This window comes from Microcebus murinus, chromosome X (assembly GCF_040939455.1).
Source record: "Microcebus murinus isolate Inina chromosome X, M.murinus_Inina_mat1.0, whole genome shotgun sequence".
NCBI classification, from domain to species: domain Eukaryota; kingdom Metazoa; phylum Chordata; class Mammalia; order Primates; family Cheirogaleidae; genus Microcebus; species Microcebus murinus.
The window spans coordinates 58,501,861-58,526,990 of NC_134136.1; the positions used below are offsets into that span (position 1 = coordinate 58,501,861).

Here is a 25,130-nt window from a genome sequence, read left to right on the forward strand (position 1 = left end):
AATATATAGACCACAGATTTTCATATACTGAAGCTGGGATTGTTTTTTCTTTTCTTTTTTTTTTTTGACAGCAGACTGCTGTCTGTGAATGTGATACCTAAGAGTCAAAGAATTAGTTTGAGACTGAACCAAGTGACTCAATCATAAGAAGCAAAAAACAAGAAATACTAAAACGAATAATGTTGATACCTTTTCCTTGTTTAATTTCAAACCATTAGTTTTCAGGAATCATAGAAAAACAGGTTATTCTAGATACCAGCAGGTCAAGCATAACTGACCAGTTTTATTTCTAATCAAAATATATGTCAACAGTCCCCTCGTAAAAGCTCTTTTGAAGCTGCTTTGGATTATATACATTCACAACATTACTAAACTCACCGCAGTGCCCAGAGCTGTGTACTCACCTGCAGGGATAAATGCCGGCTGTGGGAGCTGTAGGTTAGCCAGAGCCTGTTGGCAGTGGAAAACACTGGGATTAAAGACTGGGGTGGCACCATTGGTCTTTTCAAGTGCCGATCTCTTTGGTATCAGTTGCAGTGCACCAGGCTGTAGAGCCTGTGGAGGGGGGGGTGGATTAATCATTACTAGCAGAGAAAGTAAAACACATACACAAACCAAGCAAGCAGATATGGCCCAGGAATCTTCTGTCAGGGTATATCTATTGAGCAAGACTTTGAATAAACAGTGGCAAGGTAACCAACTATGATTAACCAGTGAAACTATAAGAGTAGATAGTCCAACAGAAAAAAAAAAACAAACAAACTTAAAGCTTTTAAACTTCACTAATTTAGACCTCATCGAGGCAGGATGCAACAGAAAGCTATTACAGCAAATAATCATTTAAAATGAACGTCTCAGTGATGCTCATCTATTAATCTACAAAGATGAGATTAGCAAAGGCAACAGATTTAGGAACAAAGAGATTTCTGCCACTTAAAATTCCAATATGGATCTAGGAGACAAATGGTAGATATGTGATAAAACAGATGTTGGTAGATCAATGTCTGACACGTAGCCCCATAAAATAACATCCAATTAATACAAAGACTTTAGGTTCAAATCCTACAACTGTATATTTCTTAACTAACATGTAAGGACAAAGCAAATGAATCATTCCTCCCCCACTGCCTACCTTAGCCAGGTAGTTAGCAAAATGTTTACAGTTCTCATTTATAGTGGCTTACTGTGCATTTTAGTATGTACCATATGGTTTGTTAAGTCCTTGTAAGGTTTAATTCCAAAACTTATTAGCATTTTTAAACCTTCCTTTCATGTTTACAATCCTTTCAAAAATCCCACTGTGCTATGATACTTAGTCAAACTTGCCCCTGGATCAGATTCATTGGAGAAGTTTAACATTACTTTATATTTTTTTTTTCTCAGCAAATTGCACAGTAGTTAAAAAACATGTCCCAGCAACAATTCAGTATGCTCCAAATTCTTAGGGAGACACAAACACTTCTGATAAGTAGCCTTCCAGGTGCCAAAAATGGTCATGCCATGATCTCCTTGCTATGGATAACCAAGGCCTCAAGGTATCTCTATTTTCTTCTGGGAACTGTACTATCAGAAAACTACTGTGAGGTCTGTTATTTATTTCAGACAATTTTGACTGGTTTCTGCTGGTGTAGAAAAGCTTACACCATTTTGAACCAGATTTTACTGGTTTTAACCAGACAAAGCTTAGACCAGTTTCCACTGGACTAAACTGGTCTAGACCAGTTTCAGTGGGTTTAAATCAGATTCAGCCAGTTCAGAATGGTTTCAGCTGGTTAGACCAGTTTAAGACAGCCTGGTCTGGTTACAGCTGGTATAGACTGGCTTCTTTTGGCTTAGACTAGTTTAGACCAGCTGAAACCAGTTTCTCCCAATTTGGTCTGGTTTTAGCCAGTTTAGACTGGTCTAGAATAGTTACATCTGGTTTCAGCCAGTTCGGGCTGGGTTTCTCTGGTTTGGACTAGTTTCAACCAGTGTAGACCAATTTCAGCCATGTTGGTCTGGTTTCAGGTTTAAACCAGTTTCAGCTGTTTTAAACTAGTTTCAACTGCTTAAACTGGTTCTCACTGGCTCAGTCCTGTATAGAATGGTTTGGGCTGGTTTATACTGGTTCCAGGCAGTTTAGAGTGGTCCCAGCCAGCTTAGACCAGTTTCGGCCAGCTTATTCTGGTCTAGACTGGTTTCGACTGATTTCAGCCAGTTCAGACCAGTTGCAGCCAGATAAGTTGGGTTTAGAATGGTTTCAAATGGTTCAGACCAGTTTCACTTGGTTTAGACCAGATTCAGCTGGTTCAAAACAGTTTCAGTCAGCTAAATCTGGTTGAGGCTGGTTTCCACTGATTTCAGCTGGGTCAGACTGGTTTTAGCCTGCTTAGTCTGGTTTAGACCAGCTCCAGCCAGTTTACACCAGTCTGGACTGGTTTAGACCAGGTACAGCCATTTTATTCTGCTTTCAGCAGGCTCAGAGTAGTTTATTCCAGTCTAGGCTGTTTTAAACTGGTTTAGATTAGTTTCAGCTGGTTTAGACCTGTTAAGTCTGGGTTACACCCATTACAGCCAGTTTAGACCAGTGCAGACTGGTTTAAGTTATTTTCAACTGTACAGGTTTCATGTGGCTTAGATGTCGTTTGACTAGTTTAGACCCTGTTTTACTGGTTTCTATTAGTTTTGACTGGCTTTAGCCAGTTAAGACTGGTTTCATCTATTATGGACCACTTTCAGCTGGTTTCAGCCACTGTCCATAGGTTGGAGAAATTAAGCATATTTGGCTTAGAGAGGAAATGTGAAAGTCACTCTCATATGGGCTAGAGATTAACTTATATTGTGAAGTTCAAGTTGCAGCAAAATAAATTTCAACTCCATATGACGTTAACCTTCTTAATAAGGATGTTTGAAAATAAATGTATCTCTTTTGTGAAAAAGTAAAGTCTCTGTCATGGAACTCTGAACTATAAATACACATGAGGAGAGTTAGCTCACAGTGCATCTCCTCAGCTTCAGGGCCATGTAAGTGGTTTTTCCATACATAGCCAGGGGACATGAGGTTTCCTCAAGGATTTATCCCCTATTGTGGCTGTTATACTCTATTGCATGTGGAACTATCCAGGTAGAAAAAGAAATAAATATCAATCAGCACATCAAAATAATTGACAGTTGTGACAAAGTAATCATAGTTTTTTGTTCTCAACCTGTCATACTGTACTATAACACAAATTTTTCCCCACTTCCTACCTTTCAGTATAATTAAACAGAACTAACTTTCCCCCACAACTGACTTGCTAGGGCAACTCAAAAGGCAGGCCTCTTCTCTTAACCATGTAGAAATTTCCCCCCAGACTTAGCAGACTGCTGCCTTTGTCTTCAATACCATTCCTCCAAAAAGGAGAAATAACCGCAAATTAACCTTTGGGAAATTATAAACTACTTAATATCCCATCTTTCAAGTGCTCTGTTTTGGAAAAGAATTAAGAATATTAGTAGCAAAGTGCCCATGAAGGTGGCTCATAGAGCAGAGAGGCAACTTTCTGCCTTTCTAGGATATTACAAGTACTTAGACTATAAAAGCACTCAAAAATAATTTACTGTTTAAATCATATAATTTAGCCTTTCTCTGAAAATGGGAGAAAGAACACAGTAAGTTAAGACCATTAGTAAAGCTTTTAAATAATTATCTTTAGAAAATTGTAGCAAATAAAGTAAAAGAAATAGGTTCCCTCTTTTCTAGTGTATAACCTTGACTATCCATATTAAGGTCCACTCATGACTATCCAAGATTATGGTTACAGGATATTAAACAAATTGGGGACTATTTGAGTCATTTACCCTAAAGAGGCCACGAGTCCAGGCCTGTTCTTACCATCGCAGGGGCAGCTGAATGGTTCATCTGGTGATGAGCTGCCTTGAGTTTGGCTTGCAAGTGTGCAGGAGGATGAAAGTACTTGCATTTCTCCCGGGAGCATCGACCTTTGATGTAATCCATGCAGATTGTCACAGTATTATCACTTGCTTCAATCATGGAAACATCTGTAGGGTGAGCATAGCGGCAATCGTTCTCCCCACGGGTACAATTTCCACGCTGAAATTCTCGGCAAACCTTAAAGAGAAAAACACACACACACACACACATACATACATTGATGACTGGAAGGTGACTGGATTTCTTTTTTTTTTTTTGCCAGTGAATGTAAGAGTAATTGCATATCTTTTGTGTATATTATTTAGGAAAAAAATCTAAAAAGATGAAGGATGATGTATAGCCATATTCAGTATGAGATGTAAACACAGACAGAATTTCTACTCCTAGGAAAAAAATTCCATTCTCTCCAAAGAAAAACTGTCTATTTTCCCTACATTGAAATAAAAGTACTTAAAAGTATTATCAAAAACCAATTTTAATCCCCCAGTTAATACACAGCCTAAGTGTGATTCATTTTTTAAAGTTCCAAGATGAGTCTTTATCACCCAGCAATGCACGGGTGGTTTTCCACAACCAACTTGTGAACCATGACTGGGTTATATGTACAATCAGAGTCTATTACAATACATTAACCAGGCATTTAAGGGGCTGCCAAAAAGAGCTGACTTTGTAAGAAATCAACTAATTATTTATTTCAATGTTCAAAGAATGACAATTAAGGGAAGACTGAAAGATTTCAATAAATCAAAAAGCTGTTTGAAATTTCTTTTAAATTTTCTTTTCTTAGGCATCAGGGGGTATTTATTATCTAGTACATCATTCTTAAAATGGAGAAAAAGGTTTACATACTATGAGATTCATTTACAGTCTGCATTCCTATAACTTTACATTCTGCAATCATAGAGATTGCAGTGTACTTTTTTATATGAGTCGACTTTTTTTCCAGTTTCACTGTTCTAGCAAGTAAAGACTCATTAACAAACATAGTAATCCCATTCTGTAAAGCTGGCATCTGAGTGCAAGGAGCATTTCCACTGAGACTTCTTGTGCCACAGCACCCAGGGGTGGGGAACCTGCAGCCTCAAGGCTACATGTGGCCCTCTAAATCCCCAAGTACGGTCCCTAGACTGGATCCAAACTTCACAGAACAAATCCTTTTAATCACAGAAGAAGTCCTTTTAATAAATTTGTTCTCTAAAATTTGGATTTGGTCAAAAGGCTGCCAAAGTATACTATGGCTGGGTATATTTAAAACATTGTTTCACCTACTATATAACTGAATTAATGTACTTCATAACAGAGTATGATTACAGTAGTAAAATATTTAACATTTTTCTGAGGTTATATTTCATAAGCACTCCATAAGCTAAAAAACTTGGGTACATTTATTTAAAACATTCAACACACTGGGGTCTGAGAATGTTACTTAATGCATAAGGTTAATATCTATCTTACAGATATTTATATATTTCTTTATAAATACCTCCAGTTTATCTGAACGCATCACTTTTGGAACAGGAGCTCCTGGCAATGCGAGAGGTGGGTTTCCAGAAATCAGAAAAGGCGTGTTTGGTAGAAGTTCGGCAGGAACCAGGCCCATCCCAGGATGAGGTAAGTAAGGGTTGAAAGCCATGGCAGGATTAGCTGCAAGTGATGGTGTCATAGGAAAAGAAGTCTGTATGTTTAAAAGAGAAAAAATAAATAAAGGTGTTAGATGCAAACAGATTCTTCCTATTATTACACAAGGAGGCATTCTTTCAGAAATATCAGAATCCTAAGCCACATCAACATCTACCATTGTTTCTGCTGATTTATCTTTAGTCTCATACTAATTCCCATATAGAAGTTGCTTTTAAACCAACAAATCTCTTTAACAAATTTATTGATAAGTTGTTAAAACAAGCCACATGGTTGTTTTTTTTTTTTTTGAGACAGAGTCTCGCTTTGTTGCCCAGGCTAGAGTGAGTGCCGTGGCGTCAGCCTAGCTCACAGCAACCTCAAACTCCTGGGCTCAAGCAATCCTCCTGCCTCAGCCTCCCAAGTAGCTGGGACTACAGGCATTCGCCACCATGCCCGGCTAATTTTTGTATATATATTAGCTGGCCAATTAATTTCTTTCTATTTATAGTAGAGACGGGGTCTGGCTCTTGCTCAGGCTGGTTTCGAACTTCTGACCTCGAGCAATCCGCCCGCCTCGGCCTCCCAGAGAGCTAGGATTACAGGCGTGAGCCACCGCGCCCGGCCCACATGGTTTTTTAACAGTCGTGAATTAGCCAAATTAAATCTCATTTTTAGAGCCTGTTCCACATATATTTCCTTTTTTTACCTAAAATCCCTGTCACCAATGATATCACATATATTATGATCTTGTCTCCTTATGCAGGCATGGCCTTTGCAGGCAGACTTCAGATACTCCTGAATGCCCCCTTCCTTCCACCCTCTTCCCTTCTCTTCCCCATCAGTACTGCTGGCTCAAAAAGGCTGCCTGTCTTACCACAGGTCCCATCTGTACTACCAAGCATTGGCCTTGCTTCTCTCTTCTTGGCCCACTGACAATAAAGAGAACAAAAAGTCAAGGAAGAAAGGGATAGATTAGAAAAAGTGAGTGCTTTAACAATTTCTTGCCATTTTCCTATAAGATTCATATGGTCATTATATGTCATTATTTTTTTGATTAGATGTCCTGTTTCACAAACTAATCTGACTTTTCTAGACTTATCTTTATCTAGGGGGGCAGATGATACAGTTCAAAACAAGGCCCTGGAAATGCTAGAAGGATCCCTGCCAGGCAGGAAGAGATAAGATAACAGGATTATATGGTACATAAACTACAGTATAACATGTAATGAAAAGCCTGAGAAATGCAAAGGGACATTACTGGTTTTCCCATTTTTAAAAGTCCTGGACTCAAAGAGTTTAATATATATATTGCCTTTATTATCTGAAACTACATAATGTATCCCTTTACTGTGCTGTTTTCCAGTTTGTTCCACATGTGAGCATCTTTTCTTCTCAATGTGGTTATACTTTCTTTGATCTCTCCCCTATATACCCAATATTTAGTGAATGACTAACAGATATAATCAACAATAAATTTTTAAAATAAATTTTAACAATTTAATGAATGAATAATAAATCATGACTAAATGTATTACATTTCTAATAGTGACTCTATAAGGTAGTTATTGTGTAACTGATGATGTTTGTGTATTACATGTATGCTTTTTTTATTTCCTTTTACTAAAAACATAATGAATCTGTTGCATTGTCAAGCTGAGCCCATACCTGCTAAATCACATTAATAGGAACAGCTCTAAAGACAAGTATAATAGGAGACTGTGGACTACAAAGTGAGGGGCAATATATACTCATTGCTCCAGCCCCACACAGACTTGAAATTGTCACCAGCACAGCACTGCAACAAGCCCCTGTTATAAACCACATTCAGCTTGGAATGAAGTCCTCCCACATTAACACTCTATGTTACAGGAGTTTATCAAATTATCTGATTGGTACATTAGTAAGGGTTAAAAAAATCCAGCCCCATGAACTGGCAAGACTAACTAGGATGAGTACAGAAGGCATGGTGGCCAAGAGTCTGATGAGGAAAGGGACACCACCATGTGCCAGAAAAGATGATGAGTAGTCAGAGGAGGGGCTATAAGGTTTGGGGCACAAATAGCCAAGGGATGACCCAGCCCAACTAGATATTGTGATTTGAGAGGCTCCAAGGATATAGGATACTTCTTATCCAATGAGAAGTGAAGCTCAGGAATTCGTTGATGTGACATTATTTTATATGAAAAGGAAATCTCCTGGAAACAGCCACCCAGGCATACTTCAGCAATAAGGCAGACTTTTTCAATTCAATAAGTCATAGTTGTCTCAAAATCAGCAAGAATGTCTGATGGTAAAAACTCCATTTTTGAACCACACAATAGTACTCTTCATTTCACTTTCTGTTTTCTCTGTTTGTCCCAGTCAATTTCTTACTGAAGTCACCATCCAATTCTCCTGGACACTTTTTGCTTTTGCCTTTTACAAAACTGAGGACTATTATTACATCTATCAATTATTGAACTGAAAGAAAGACCTGGAGGTGGGTGAATTTTCCAGATTAAAAAAATCATTAATCAGTAATAAATACTGACCAATTAATAATATTTAAGCTTAATGTACATGTAAGCAATGCTTTCTGTTTATGGTAGCTCTGAACTTCTATAATTTTTTTCTTTCCTTTTTTTGAGGTGACTCACCAGGGACATTTTCTTGGTTCAATTCTGCTTTCTTTGGAATGCATTTTAACCTTCCTAGGTTTGTTATATGTTCCAAGTGTATGGAAAAAAAGCTGTAAGTTAATTAATAGTCTATATAGAAAATGTAAGAGTCTTGCTGAAAATATTTAGATTTTTCTAAGGTTTCATCACAAACTATACTGTGCTATCTTTAGGTTTTAAGACTAGTATCCTATCTTTTATAACCATTTCCTCCTTGAGTATTTTCATTCTATTAACTGTTTATTGAGAAAAAGCAAGTTCTTCCATTCCCAACCCTGGGGCAGAGGGTGGAAGTCCTAAACTGTTTATTTTCAAATGGACATTTCTGTTTTCTCACCAACCACCTCTGCCCCAGGGTAGCTACTCTATTTCATGATTTGAACATTTCAGGGTTTAGCTTTGACTAACAGCCACAGGTTAAATCAAGCAGCCTGCAAGCTCATAAGCTCAGCTTTAATGAGCAACTTTAATCCTGACTCTACCCATATCACAGCCCTTGATGTCAGTTGAGCTAACATGAACCTCTCTGTGGGTTAATGTTTAAAGAAAAGAGTTCTTAATACATTGAATCTGATTTCTCTTCATAGCCTGAAATGGTCTAGACATTAAAATATGTCTCAGAGATTCAAATCTGAGCCTAAATTATTTACTATATACTTGAAAATATGAGAAGGCTTTTTCTCCCATAACCAGAGGTGTGAATTTTCATCTTTCTGAGTACTGTAAAACCAACAAGAATGGTGGAGACTCCAGGCTAATTTATGAATAAGAAGATCACCTGACAATTATTTACCCTCAGCGTCTCTGTTAGCAGTATTAGCTCCTACAGCAGAAATTCCCATGAGTTCCCAGTGACTTGCAGAGTGCCTAGGAACTCTCAGGCACTCAGAAAATGTCTCCTAAAAATTAATGAAGTGTCTCAAGAATAGTGGCTCCTAATCTTTTTTGAGTCTGGGATTTCTCTGACAGTCAGATGAAGGCTGCGGATTCTGTCCACAAAAAAATTCATGTATGCACGAAATGCTGCTTGTGATCTCAGGAAGTTCAAGGACCTTATGACACTCATCCCTTGTGTGGGATTGTGGACTACTTACTGGTTAAGGAACCCGTGTTCTAGAGTAAATGTTCGCAAACTAAAGCCCCTTGGTCAAATTCAGCCTGCCCGTTTGTGTATGGCCAGTGACCTAAGAATGGTTTTTACAGTTTTAAATGGTTGAAAAAAATTTAAAGAATAATATTTAGTAACACACAAAAATTATACAAAATTCTCATTTCAGTGTCCATCCACAAATTCAAATGTGCTCATTAATAGGTCTGTCTTACAAAAAATTAGAGATATTTGTTTTCTTTCTTGTTATATAAGTACCTATATAATATCCTCAACTTTGCCTCTTGATTCACACAGCCAAAAATACTAACTAGCTAGTTACAAGAAAGTTCACTGAACATGGTTCTAGAGGATTCCAAAACATAAAATACCCTATCAACTTCTGGAGTAAGGCACCAATTATATATAAATTTATTCATCTGAATTTAATATTAGTGACAAGATTCCACAACACTAAGGTATAGGTATTTGCTAAAATGCTCTTTTCAATAATTACTAAAATTAGGATTCTTAACTATTTGTTTATAGAACAATCACTACTTAGCAATTAAGAATGAGGAGAGTAGTTGAAATCTTATAAAGTGAAATTTTGGGAGTCACCACATATTGATATTAAAGGATTCTGAAGCACCTTTGAATAATAATGCGACTCAATATAAAACTATGCCTCAAATATGTTTGCACACATTTTAGGAACATCGACTTATTACTTAAAACGGTTTATTCCTTAAGCTAGTATAAAGAAATGGAAATTGGCTGGGCGTGGTAGCTCATGCCTGTAATCCTAGCACCCTGGGAGGCCGAGGCAGGCGGATTGCTCAGGGTCAGGAGTTCAAAACCAGCCTGAGCAAGACCCCGTCTCTACTAAAAATATAAACAAATTACTTGACCAACTAAAAATATATATACAAAAAATTAGCCGGGCATGGAGGTGCATGCCTGTAGTCCCAGATACTCGGGAGGTTGAGGCAGTAGGATCTCTTGAGCCCAGGAGATTGAGGTTGCTGTGAGCTAGGTTGATGCCACGGCACTCACTCTAGCCTGGGAAACAAAGTGAGACTCTGTCTCAAAAAAAAAAAAAAAAAAAAAAAGAAAAGAAATGGAAATTAAATGTTATGCCAAATCAATCTTTGTGCCTCCCCAACAGCCTAGATCTGTTTGTATTAATAGTTACTTCAATAATATGCAAGGTCAGTTACAATTATTGTTAGATGAATGAAAAATATTTTGCCACTTAAGCTAAATTCTTAAGTCGACAGAATAGTTGGGGCCATCTATCTCTGAGCTCCTGTCTAGAGGTGGATGACTAAATGTTTTCTTTTATAGAAGGGTAAACATTTGGTAACAATTTATTGACTCAATTTTAATACCAGGAAAAGAGTACTCTTAAATTTTACTAGTACTCATAATACCTTCATTTTACTGCTCATTTGCAAGAATTTATACAGTATAAAAGGAAGCCCTTTTTACCATCACCATGCATAGTTTCATCTTTAGATAATCCTAAAGTGCACTGAAATGCATAATTTTAGTTTCCAACAGTTTTTTAACTTCACACAGAGCAGAACCGAATAATCTTTGTTTCACAGTTTTTGCTTGGTCATTTCTACACTCCTTGAGTGATGTTCTGTAGGGACTGAAGTGGCCAAAAGGCAGGCTGCAGGAGGCCCACATAACCTCCAGACTAGTTAATTGGTCCCTCAATAATTGAGAGTTAACTTTATAAACAGACACAAGCTGATAGTGGTGTTTATGTACTAATCATACTTGTTAATGAATAAGTCACTGTGGCCCTAGAGAGAGCTAAGGAAAAAAAGTTCAATGGTCAAAAGTGAATAACTATCCTCACTTAGACCTGGCTTTTCTGACCTTATTAATCAGAGATATCTCCAGGCGAGAAGTATTGAAGATAGGCAGGTAGGCGAATGACCAATAGATTATTTGTGGGTAAAAAAAAGGTATAAAAAATATCATGAAACAGAGCAAAAATCATGGTTCAGATCTGCCCATATCTGGCGGGGTGGAGAAACTGCAACAGCAGGCCAGGAATTACAAAGGAGTACCTAAACACAGATCAGCATTAACATCCAGGAAGAGAGCAAATGACTTCTTCCTTAGGCAGTTTAAGACCTCATAAGCAAGGCAATTTTGACTTTGTTCCCGAGGAGTGAAACGGAACTGACCTAAAAATCATTTGTTGATGACCATCATGTAATACTAATAACAATCCAATTAGCTTTAGAATTCTAGTAGGAAACAAAAACTATTTTAAAAATCAAGTTTGTGGCATGGATTATAGTGATGATACAAGGTGTATGCTTGTCTCCAACCTCATCAAGTTGTATACATGAAATATGTACAGTTTTTTGTCAATCATACTTAAATAAAGTGTTTTTTTTTAAAAAATCAAGTGGTTACTCAGCTTTAACAAAGAGTATAAACAAAATGTGTGTGTTTTTAGGGGGGAAATGGGAAGAGCTGCATGAAGCAAGGAACCCATAATAAATCTGGAGACTATTTATAAACATATCAATGTAAGTCCAGGATAAATGAGTGTTAATAGTAAAATTATCAGAGGTTTGAGAAACAACCGCCACAACTACCAAAACAACAACACAACCAAACAAAACTGTTGTATGGCTAATAGGAAGATAATCCTATAAAAATAGTCCAAAGCTATAGAAACATGGAGGATCAGGTACAAATCAGAAATTAAGGGGATCAGAAAAATATTCATTCAACATCTTACTATCGTTAGATCATAAAGTCCTAGAGGGAAAGGACTGGGTTTTTTTGTTCATTTTTTTTTTTTTTATCTATCCCTTACCCATTCAAATCCCTGGCATAGAGTATATGCTCAATAAATATTTTCTGAATTGAATGAAAAGGGATTCCTAAACCATCATTTAATTTTTGGTTTACCAAATAGAACAATCTAATTAAAAAATCACAGTGCAAAAGAAATAAAAGTAGTTTCAAAATCAGTGGCAGAGAGATTGAATAAATCCATCAGTCTTGCTCTCTACTGAGGTAGATGGTTACTGCCGAACTGTCTTTTGATAAAGATGTGAAATACTAAATCAAACAGTATGAAAAGCACAGGGTATTTTATGCATACATATACACATGAATCATATATGTTTGTATGTTTTTTTAAATTGGAGTGCCTAAATCAATACTAGAAGGTACCCAATGAAGAGTTCTGTAAAAAAAGGTTTAGTGATACTATAGATCAAAATATATAACTTCTTATTACAAAGTGTGTGGTTGCAGGGGACTAGTAAATTGTTAATGTGGTTGGTATCCAGAGAAGGGTTCAAAACAGGAGACTACATAAAGAGGGGTTTAAATTAATATTTAACAGGTCCTTAAAGGCTAGTAAGGCAAATTAGGAATGTTTAGGGGACCACTATAAGATTATCATGCTGTGGAGCAACCACAGGGTTTTACATGAGATCTCCCGCTGGCCTTCTTGTTGACAAACTACTGAACCACATCGACCTGCACAAGGGGATGGTTTTGATAAGAAAAAAATCACCCTTTATAGATGAGATTGTTAAGCATTGGATTTTTAATTGTTGTTTTGTTTATCCGTCAGGGAAAAAGATTTTCACAGAGCCCTCCAAACTCCCAGTCTTCATCCCACTTGTGATCAACAGCAAGCAATTTTGAGGTAGCTGGCTGCAGCTTAGACTGTGACCATGAACAGTGAAGCTAACAGCCCCACATGGTCTCATTAGCACCAGGCTCTAATCAACTGAGCTAACCAGCCCCGGAGGAGAAGGACACAAAATGGGCCGAGAGGAGATTACGTTTAATTTATCCCTCGGGAATTTTTAAGGGAGGATAAAGGGAGAATGTGGAGAGTCGTTACTATCACAGAAACGAGGCACTGATAGAGATATCATGTACAAACGCCCTCTGTTTGGCTGCAAAAGTGTAGCATTTTCATTTATCTTTTGAAAAAACAGATGTCATATTTTGTATTAAGAGAGTTGGGCCAAGTCAGCAAACCTACTGCTAGTGGATTTATTTTGTTTTAATAAAAAGGAGCTTTAAGCTGTGTGACACACACAGTCTCAGGAAAGGGCCAGAATAACTATCTCTTTTGGAGCAGGAATTGCAATGAGGAGCAAATCCAGGATCTGGGGGGTCTGAAGCTTAGACCATTGGGTGGGGTAGAGGAGCGTCGAAAACAAAGTACACACAAATATCTTTTGCAAAAACATTTAAAAGACATTGCTAGGGTCCCTCTCAGGGTCTTAGAGGGAGACCACCCAAATGAGGATCTCTGAACCCCTCAAGTTAGTCTCAGGGTAAGTGTACTTCAGGAACAATGTTTGTTGAACAAATAAATACCATTAGGCTTCAGTTGCTATATCTAAAAGTAAAATTTTGTCTAACGTTTCAGAAAATATAGTAAAATCCAGATGAAATTTTGAGCTCATTAGCATGGTGGTACTGGAGACACTCTTGTGATGTGATTTGGTCAACCTCAGTCAATGTGGAGTTTTATATGATAAGGATAGTTGTAATTATATTAAGAGCATATTAACCTTATAATTACATAATGCCTGCCTTCTACTGAGTTAAACATTTTGCAAAAATCACTTTACAAAACATTTAATGTTACCACATCAAGATGAAAGAACCAAACGCTATCATTTACTATGCCATGAGTAGGTAAACTGACAAACTTGCTGCAGAACTTTCATTAAAATATATTGTAATTTCTGTACTGACCACAAGACTAGTAATGTGAAATATGGACATAGTTTCCTTTCCCATTAAAACTACAAAATGTCTAGCCCACCTTTTTCACAATAATTTTTAATATAGGAGCCATTACCATATTACTCTTTTGTAGCATAAAGACTTCACAGTCAATAAAGTGAGTTTATGTGAACTACAAAAATCATAACCCTAACATGAGTTTGCAAAATTTAGAATATTTCTTGATAAGGGAAGGATATTATCCTCTTGTTTTCAACCACTAAATCATTTAACTACTTATTTTTGAAAAATAAAAAGTAAATAAATATTTTCCAATTTTATTTCTAGTCATTTAAAACTGTTCTAGTCCTAAGTTTCATAAAGTAATGTAATACCTTAAAGCCCTTATTTAAGTAAACAAGAAAAACATTAAAAACACTGGAGTTTAAAAATAATGATATTCATTAATTTAGTATATTCTGTCTTTCTCCTGTCTACTTGGACTATTTTTTTGGTTCTAAAGTGTCACATCACCTTGATTCATTACTGTATTGATGTTAGATAAACATAGAAACCTGTTTGTGAGAAATATATTTGGCAAATAGAATCACAAAAAATGATGTTAAAATGTTAGAGAAGTCCAGACAGATATCAGATGATTAAATTTGAGATAAAGGAAAACTTAGAGTGGAACTCTTGCTTATGGCCCTCGTGGTTTGGAACTCCATAACTTGGCCACAGGAGTGCAAGCCATGAAAAGCACACAGCAGAACCAGAGGACCTGGCACACCCCAATGGAACCTCAAATGTGCTGAATCAACAATTTCTATATAAATCATCAAGTAAGTACACTCAACTGGGTCAAGTTCACCTGGGTGCCAAGATCTACTTCCATGTGAATCACCACATTCAAAGAGAGAAACTAAGGGAATTTCCCAGATATAGACTGGTATAGATACGTAAAATGTCTGAATAAAAATATTTTAATAGCCTATAACATCATATCCACCTTAAACATACATACCTCACATCCAGTAGTAAGAATTTTTCTTCTTCATAATTAAAATTCCTAGTTGTCAAACTGAAATTTTAAAACTTTAGCTTTGCTTGAGAGTAAGCCAGTGTGTCTACTTTTCCTAACATTCTTCTTTAGTGCTCATATTTGCCTCCTGATTATGCCAAGGGGAGTTCTTAAACTTATAATTTTTTGGTGGGAACATTAGAAACAATATCTCTTAAACTGCACTGACAAATACTGGGGAGTCACACCCTTTGATTCACTCGCTAAACTTCCTTAAGAAAGCCAACAAAAAGCGTTCAGAGGTGGAGTTTTATGCTAGCAAATGTCAATTCAGACCTGTTAAAGACAGTGAGCAAACTTGCCTGCTACAGCAAGCATTCCACCCAAATTGACTAGGTGTGGCTTTTATTCATTGTTCATTCATACTCAATAGAATCTGTTCTCTAGCTACCATCCCATTTAGATTGACATTCCCTTTATCTGGGGGCTTATAATAAGCAAATCATATTCAATTTTGCCAAGGCAAATGTGCTCTTCTGGTATCCTAAAAGCAGATCAAAGTATGCTTTGTGGAAAGACCTGAAGTCCAAGCCAGTGATACAAATGGGTTTTAATATGCAACCATACAAATACCAGGACTAGAAAATTTTAAAACAAAAGCTTGACTATTTAAGGAACAAGAATCAGATTATTTGGCAAGGGGTGGTTAAAAGGGATAGAGAGTTGTTTAGGGGAGAGTAGGTACCAGAGAAATTGAGTAAAATTATATGTGACTCCTTTAATAATATCAGGATTCATAATAATTTTTTTCCCAAATCAGACTTGTAAATGCCACTTAGAATTACTCACACTAGCTCAATTATACCACATCTGCAAAGGTAGCTTCCTAGACCACAGAAGAGGAGCATACCAACCATCTTGGGTTAGATTTTTTTACACATAACAACTGCAGAAATTAATCTTTTATCAGTTTATCACATCACAACAGCTATCATTAAATAATCTACAAGGTAGAGAAGCAATTTCCAATCGTTCCCTGGGGTCATCTAAGTAATGCCTTGTATCTTGTGATATGCTATAAAATAAATTGTACTCCAGTGAGTCATATCAGTCATCTTTTGCAGTCTGAAATCTGAAATTACCCTCATTGAAGAAAAGAAAGGGAAATGTATTCTCTTACAGAAGGCATGGAGAATCAAATTGGATAGTATAAGTCAAGAGGCTGGAAAACTTAATGGATTTCTTATTGGATTCTTACAAAGCTACGTTCTGTTCTCCACTGTGAGCCAGCATGACCAATAATGCATGAAGGGTTAAGACTTGGAATGGAGAGACTCTAGCAGAGGCTAAATAGAAGGTGTATAGTCTGATCCCTCTGTACCCCTGCTATACCTCACACCTTGCTCTCTGATTCCCTGAAACAGGGCATTTGAATGGTGCCCTGAAGCTGTCACTTGACCTTTGAAAAGACATATGCTCCAGCTCCATGGGAAATGCAGGGCTCAGGTGTCTGATAATAAAATCTGGCTCCTATTCTTTGCTCAGTTTGATATTGGGACATCCCATGAGAGGCTGAAAGTCGTAATGGTGAATTAAAAGCTCCTGTGCTCTAGTCACTTTTGACAAACATCCTCCCATCCCTCTCACCTCCAGCCTCTGGCAACCACCCTTCTACTCTGTTTCTATGAATTCAACTTTTTAAAGATTCCACATATAAGTGAGAGCATATAGTATTTGTCTTTGTCTGGCTTATTTCACTTGGCATAATGCCTTCCAGGTTCATCCATGTTGTCTCATTTCACAATGTATACATATATCACCACATCTTACACCTTAAATATATACAACTTTGTCAATTATACTTCAATAAAGCTGGGAAAAATAACAGCTCCCTTGCTTTATTCTCCATCTACTCACATTTTCTGGACTCACCAAGTATGTTCACTTCTCTGTAGTTTTGCTTATACTATCCTCAGTATCTATAATGCCTTCTTTCCCCTAGTCCCTTATAAGTAGGGAGCAACTAAGAAACGTCAGCATGTGAAAGCCCAGGAAAGAGTTTTAACAAGGAGTTCCAACCATGTAAAGTATTACTGAGAGTCAAAAGAGCTTTCAGGAGCTCACTGGCAACCTTCTGGGAACTAATTTATCAACATAAGTAATCAGGATTGAGTTCCAAGGCAAATATTTTTGGCAAACTAAATAGTACAAGACATGAAATCTATTTATTTTACTTAAATCTGTCTAGACATTCTGGAAATACAGTATCATGGTGCAAAACTTTAGTGACTCATCAATGCTGTCCCCCCACCTGGTTTTGCATTTATCTGTAAAGACGTACTAGTTAAAAGGTGTCATATCAACACAGATCTCTTTGAATCCTGAGAATCAATTGTAAAATCAGATAGGCTTTGCTGAAAGCAGATCCTCCTACTCCCACATTTTTATTGCATCTACATACTACATACATATTTCAGTTTTCAGTGTGTTTATTATATAGTCACTGATGAAATGGGTAACAAATAAAGGTAACATATAGACTTTTCAAATTCATCTTGTTAATGGTTTAAAGGAAGTAGACCCGCTGAAATTAGAATGCGGCACCACTGAGTTAAATTTTAGACCTGAATAACTGCAGCACCAAAAGTTTTCAATCCCTCCTAAGAAGTATAACGGCAAAATGCAACGTTATATTTTAAGGTAGCAGGACAAGATGAATTCCCAAAAGAACAATATGAACAGATATAGCTTACTTACTTTTTATAGGATCCATTTAAACTCACTAATTGACAAAAATCAGACACTTGTCTAGAATGACACCATAATGGTATTAATTTCTGCAAAGGGAAACTGTAGCTATGTTAACATAAAACCACCATCAAACACCTGGCTTTCCTCAAGACTGTTAAGGTCTTGAGAAATAGGGAAAGACTGAGAAATGTCACAGACCAGAGGAGAGAGGGGAGACAAAATTGAAATAAAAGCAGCATGGTACCTTGGATTAGACACTGGAATAGAAAGATTACATTAATGGAAAACCTGGTGAAGTCTGAGTAAAGCCTGCAATTCAGTTAATAGTGATGCATGAATGCCAGTTTCCTGGTTTGGACAAATCTACCATGGAAATATAAGATATTAACAGTGGGGAAAACTGGGTTGAGGGATAATACGGGAACTTTCTGTACTACTTTTGCAACTTTTCTGTAAATTTAAACTTATTTCAAAATAAAAAGTTTATTAAAAAGCAACAACAACAAAATCCCCATCAAAGAACATTAGGAAATTTGTTGGAATTGCTGTCTTCCATGTAATAAAAATCAAACCTCCAATCCAATACACCTGATTGGTCCCTCCACATGCATGGCTGTGTAGTATCAATTAACATATTAACTCTTGTCCTAAATCTTGCTGCAGCTAACTTCCCCAAGTCCCTGCAAGGTTATTCCAATGTAGATAGATATTCTTTTTTAAAAAAGACATAGATTGGCCATTTTCAAGACATAGCTGTGACTTACAAGTGATGACATTTGAGCGTTTTGGAGCATAAGCTGCATCTGCTGGGCGAACATGGCTGCGGCAGTCTTCTGTTGAATTAGATTGTTCCGTCCATTAATCTCCAGCTGCGTTTTTAAGTGTGGAGGAGGGTGAAGGTACTTGCAGTTCTCTCGAGTACAACGACCCTAACAATGAAGAATGTGACAAATTTGCATTTAGTATTTCTAAAAATCGGATATGGTTAAGAAAATAGTAAGAGTTTATTAAGCTCTTAGCACGTGCCAAGAACTGTAATAAGCTCTTTACGTGAATTAACTCAGTTAATCATCATACCAACTCTGTAAATTGGATACTCTTATAATCTTCATCTTCCAGGCGAGAAAACTGAGACTAAGAGGGGTAAGTGGACGCACGGCTAAAAAGTAAAAAGAACAGAACTAAAACCCAGTGAGTCTGATTCCAGAATTCATTCTTTTTGCCCCTCTGCTCTATTCTACTTTGATATGCATCAAATTATATTTTAAAACATGAAATATCAGAAATAGAATATCATCATACCATTACAGATTTAAATAAAAATTTTCCAACGTGAGATGTGAAATCATGCACATTTAAATTAAATAAGCCTCGGGATTTGGATCTACATCTATAAATAATCAAAAAATTTCAGAGAAAATATTTAATTACACACAGATAAATGTATAAAGCTTGAACTTTATAATTTGGGACAACGTAGGCTCCAAAGCTCTTTATCTTGAATCCATACAAGGTGAGAAACATCCTGAAATCCACTCACATTCTGTTAAAGAATAAATCCCTATACCTGGCAGCCATGTTGTTCTTTAGGTACCGGAGGCAGTGACCCTAGATCACTTGCATAATGAAGAACAAAGTGTATTTTGGATCCTCAGCTATTTGAATGTTTTATTGATGGCTTAAGCACTTTTAAGACAGGAGAATATGTCAGTTCTGTGGGATCACAGATGTCTTTGGTGTCACCTACATGCTGACATGGCTGCTGATTATGATGTTTACATAGTAGGAAAGGATGTCACTGAACTGGTTGTTTATCACATTGTCATAATGTGACCTATTATTGTGTTTAACTCATAAATGCTACACAAAGCAGCTAATGATTCTCTCATTTGGATTAATAGGTCCACCAAGATCTTTTTAAGACAAGCACAACTGCACACAATTCTATTTCCCACAGATGCTAAGACTCTTTACGGTACATGAAGTTACGGGGGGGGGGGGAGGAAAAAGGGAGATTTTTTTTATTGGACCCAAGAGTGTAAGTTGCTGGGCCACCTGAATTCTCAGGAGAAAAATGAGTTTTTTTCACCAAGTGTTTTCATTCAACAGATGCTATGTATTTTCCTTATTTACAATGTCTTAAACGGTTTATATAATTACTTTTCCGTATTTAGTTATCTTGTTATTAAAGCATTCCTATAATTTCACTAAGAATCAAGGCATATCCTTCAAAAATTTTATAGAGCTACATATAATGCAAACTCAGATGCATTGCAACTGCTCTTTTAAATATTAGATCACTGGGACAAGGTGGCTCTATTGTTTTCCCTCCCCTGGCAAGAAACTGAGTATAAATTAACACCTAGTCTGAGAAATTAAAAGATACGCTATTATTTTCTGTTGAGTTTGTCCTTTGGTTTCTCCCATTGCTCAATTTACTTTTAATCAAATTAAAATGACTTACAAAATCAAATAATATCTTAGTTTCAATGTACTTTTATATTTCCATGCAAATCCTAGAAAAAGAAGAATTTATTGGTAGTATGAGTTGAAAATGGTATTAACCTAATTCTCCCAAGTTCATAAAAGTAGCCTAGGAATAGCTACATAATTTCAGCACATTTAAGGACTGTAAGGAGATCCTAGTATGTGCTAAAATCATAATAATAGGAGTCTTTTCCCCATTAATGTACCCCTAAGAGAAACCATAAGCTTCTTTTTACACCTACCACAGCCTGCACCAAGGTAAAGACAGTCACGAGGATTTTTCCCCTTAGATTCTCCACCCACGTAACTGAAGTTATCTGGCTCAGAATTAACAGCCCAGAGAAGGCAGCAGCACTTGGTGACTTCTACAGCCAAGCACACTAGTTTACCCATCTACTTTGGGGTTTCTCTTCCCCCTCCCATACTCTAACATTAAAGATTTCCCCAAGGCCCAGTTCTAAATCCTCTGCTCTCCTCTCTAATCTCTTTTCCCTGGAGAACTGAAGTTGTTCCAAAGTTTCATCTATCATCACAACTGCTTAGATCTTAAATCTCTATCTCTATCCCTGACCTCTCTTCTGAGTATCCGTCCTTTTTATGGCCATTTGCAGCTGCATTTGGAGATCCTGCCCCCTAACTAGGTATAAATAACTTACTCCTGACCTTCCTTCTCCTTTGACTATTTTTCATCTTGCTGCATACTCACATTTAGGGCCATCACTTTGATTCCTGTGCTTTGGGGTGGTTACATAGCAGCAGTGAGAAAAGAAATTAGGCAGCTGCTGAGCAAGATGGCTTTAGGATTGCAAAGCCACCCAGATAGCTTGCCCAGACAATTAGCATATATAGCCATAGAATCCAATTTGTAACCCCCTTCAAGAAAAGCTATATGATGAGGACTATCTTTCATATTCAAGAATTCCAAACAGATGGGTTAAAAAAAAAAAAAGAGAGAAAAGCGTAATTGGAATTTTATAGTTTGTTACAATTTAGAGTTTTAATATCATGTATGTTGAATGCAATCAGAGAGAGAGAGAGAAAGGGAGGAAGAGAACACGGTGTATTTGGCACATTTCCTGTCAATCTACCGATAAAGAATTAAACATGCCTTTGTGCTTTTATATCATTGTTTTTTACATACAGTAACTTTTCTTAAGCTTTTTTTTTTGGGAAAACTAATGACATGTTTACAAAGCAAAAACAGTACACAGAAATAGGAAAAAAAGAAAATTACACTTTAAAAATTACATCAAGTTGGGCTATAAAACTAAAGTATGGAATATGAGCCAGCATGAGATTTAAAGGAATTTATTCATCTTAGTTATGAGATTTTGCTTGATTTATAAAGCATTCTTTTTTGAATGACAGAATCCATAATTTAATTCTATAACAATGCAAATGCATAGCAATACCACCTTACCAGAGACTGCTGCTTATGTTAAAGAAAGCTTATAAAATAAAAAAATCTGCATTTTCTATCCAAATAATAGATAAGGAGACCAAGTAATTTAATATTTATGTTATCTGTGGAATACAATGTTTCAGAAGAAAACCATACCTCTCATGTTTTTTCAAATGACTTTAGAATTCAGGATAATGTATTTATATGCACAAAACATGGTGATAATAAATCTCCTTTACATAGCATTCATTCTTCAAGAGGTCCAAACTTAATTATAGGCCGAAATACTTTAATTGGCATTTGGAAGGGAACACACTTTGTTTTAGACATTTGTTAACACTTGTTTCTAATCCTTGTAGAAGATCAAGGCTTCGGTAAAGCATGTTAAGATGACATACAGAAGGAGTAATGGGGGGATTGTGTCAGCAGAGTAGGTAATCACCTATTATTTCTGTCCTTTGGAAAACCAATGAGTATGGACTAGAAAGCCCGCTGAGCACCGTGAATGGGCCACAAGATGCCCATCACACTGGGTCTCTAACGGCCCAGTGTGATAGCCCAACTGCCATTTGGGGCCTGAAAAAAATCATCCCTCAGGTTTCCCTAGACAAGCCAATGATGTCCCAAGCCCCCTTTCTTCCACTCTAGACCCACAGGCCAGTCTGAGATGCCCCATACTAGTTCAATCTTAGACTATATCATAAATGACTCTATAAATGTTGTACCTGTGATAGTCACCATCCTCTGATAGAGCAGGCTATATCCTAAAACCAGCAGCTAAGGCTAGTCAAGACATGTAAATCGATCTCTCCCCCCACCCCCATATACACACAAAATTAAAGGAACATTGAAGAGATTAGAGCACAAGGTCATTTATGCTCATCTCAATTTCCCTCCTTTTTCATTTCCTTTTGGCCTTAAAACACATATTATTCTCATCTGGTTTTTCACTGTGTTACTAAGTTAAGAAAATAGCAAAGTGATTCAATAGGAAAGTGATTCTCTGCTGAAATAAATGCTACTACACCTATGAATCTTTCAGCTCCCCCTTTCCCATCTACTGTCTTTGAAAATGCACCCAAAAAGCAGCAGGGGGAGAAAATGGCCAATGACATTTCTGAACTAGATCTGCATCAAAAAGTTGATGACAGACAAAGGAATAAGTTGCAGAGCATTTAGAAAACCTCCCAAATTCAATCTATTGCTTTTTTCCTACCTCAGGCTTTTCACAAATGAGTACAAAGCCTTTGACTAAGAGAGAAAAGTAGCATTGTAGAGATTCAAATCCTACCTAAATCTAGGGAGTTATGAGAGTCAGAGTCTGTCAGATACAAGACTTCCCATGCACTTGGTGGGAGAAAAATCCTGTGAAATGTACCTTTTTATGTTCCCGAGAGAAAGCCCTACCATCCATCAGAATAAGAAAAGCAACCTAGGAAGCTGAAAATTACTCTTTGTCAGTCACAGTATCTTAACGGCAACAGCTGTTTGCAGAATGACTTGCTTCCTCAAATACACTTGGAGTTATAGGGGAAAACTACCCTTATATATCTTCTCTTAAATACAATTATAACTGGATTACTTTTTCAGAGATATAATCTCACTGATCTATTAGACCACCAAGAGTTAAAAGTTAAATTATTAAATAAAGGGACCAAAGAAATGATTTGTTCTATGAAGAAAAATGTTGTTATTCTATTTTAATGATCATGTGTTAAATGAAAAATCCTAGTGATAATACTGTCCCATGGTAACATACTTAGGTGCATAGACATGGCTTCTCAGAAGAAAAAACATGTGATTTTAGAATTACAAGTCATATGTTCTAGGTTGCCTGGTTCCTGCTAGGAAAAACCTGAAAGAGTTAAAATTGAATCAGCATCAACATAAATTGAGTATTAGCCAGGTATCAGTATCCTAATGGCAAATATCCTCTTTCTTCCTCTTAAAATTGTCTTTACAAAAATGGATACAATCTGCACCATTTTCTCCTCCAAATACTGTACCATCTATAAGTATTGATATATATGCACAAAGAGCATCCTTAAAATTCAACATACAACTTTTAATTTAAATTTGAGATTCAGGCATGAAATGTAGAGGGAAAAATCTTTAATAAACCAATTCCTAAATATATTGCAGGCAAAATTAATGAGACTGAACGTAGACCCCCATGGAGAGGGCTAGCCAAGAACCTCACCATAGTGGTCAGCACTGCACCCCCTTCTCATAGTATCCCAACTCTGTTTTCTTGACATATCCCATACGCACATATGCAGGGCAATGACTTCCATGCAAACCAGATATCGAATTTGAATAGGGGAGAAGCTAGGAGGACAGTAGAGGAATTTTCTTGCCTATCTGCCTTAAGAAAGCTTTTACATTGTGACCTCCAAAAGACGAAGGGAAGACTGGGCTCAACGATAATACTGTTGTTCTGAAGTAGCCCACTAAGATAATTTGATTCCCCAAATCGAAACACTTTAGGGCTGAACTGGATTTTAGGGAACAGCTTACTCACCTTTATCTTACGGAGAAAGAAAGTGAAGCCCAAAGGGGTGAGGTGACTCGTCCTAATGCACAAGCAGCGCAGTAAGCACATACGCCGAGTTTCCACACTCTCACTACCCAGTGTGGGTTCTCAGTTCAAATGACTTTTCCTCTGGAAAGATTTTCCTGAAACTATCTCCCCACTCCAACGCCCATTTTTCTCCCTTCCTTGTGCCTCCAACTGCACCTTGCACTTGGTTTTATCTTAGCACTTATCTCTGTGTACATCGATAAACTATTTACATGCCTGTCTCCCTTATTAGACTTTGAGCCTCTATAAAGGCAAAACTACATCTTCCTCATCTTTGAATGTCTAGGGATGTGCCTGTGCCCGGCATAGCCACTCAATGCAAATTTGTTGAACTTTGTGAGGATAATTTTATAGGGCATAACACTTAGCATCTAATTGCTTCTCTTGCTACTTCCTTTCATAAGTTCTTTCTTCTCCCTCCAAGAAGAGAACAATAGTCAACACATGACTGAGGCTGTTCCTGGTTGTCTGTTCCAAATGAACCGTTATTCTATTCATGTTCAGAAAATAGCTAATTCGTAACCTTTTTTTTTTTTTTTTTTTTGCTATGAATATAAACCCTGAGGAATATGTGACCATCATGGCTAAAAAAATCTTGGTAATTTAGTATAATTTAACCAGAAGTGACATGAATCCATGAGGCACACAGACACAAACTCTGGTCTAATTCCAGGGGTCTCTGGCCACAAGGGCCCCCAGGATACAGGGCCTCACTGGCTGAATAAAGGAGCCAGCGGCAGATCCATATCTAATCAGCACTTGGGCCTGTCCAAAGAGAGCCCTGCATTTCCAGGGTCAGCTTAGAAGAAACTGCATTCTCCAACTCTCCCACCCCTACCCTAAATTTCTCTGAACAAGCTGCAAGTCGAATTCCCTG

General features: G+C 37.1%; 1 protein-coding gene across 9 annotated transcripts in view; it reads right to left on the minus strand.

The window, feature by feature from the left end:
* MBNL3 (muscleblind like splicing regulator 3) overlaps positions 1-25,130 on the minus strand; it is a 110,128-nt gene that overhangs the window by 14,829 nt on the left and 70,169 nt on the right. For 6 of the 9 annotated variants that reach the window (XM_012764754.3, XM_012764753.3, XM_012764758.3 and 3 more), the window contains exons 2-5: positions 18,548-18,712; positions 5,397-5,588; positions 3,854-4,090; positions 405-555 (exon numbers count right to left, since the gene is read on the minus strand). In XM_012764754.3, coding sequence (XP_012620208.1) covers positions 405-555; positions 3,854-4,090; positions 5,397-5,588; positions 18,548-18,712 — 745 coding nt within the window. The remainder of the gene's footprint in view (positions 1-404; positions 556-3,853; positions 4,091-5,396; positions 5,589-18,547; positions 18,713-25,130) is intronic. The other 3 variants (XM_075999416.1, XM_075999414.1, XM_075999415.1) reach the window with 1 other exon arrangement.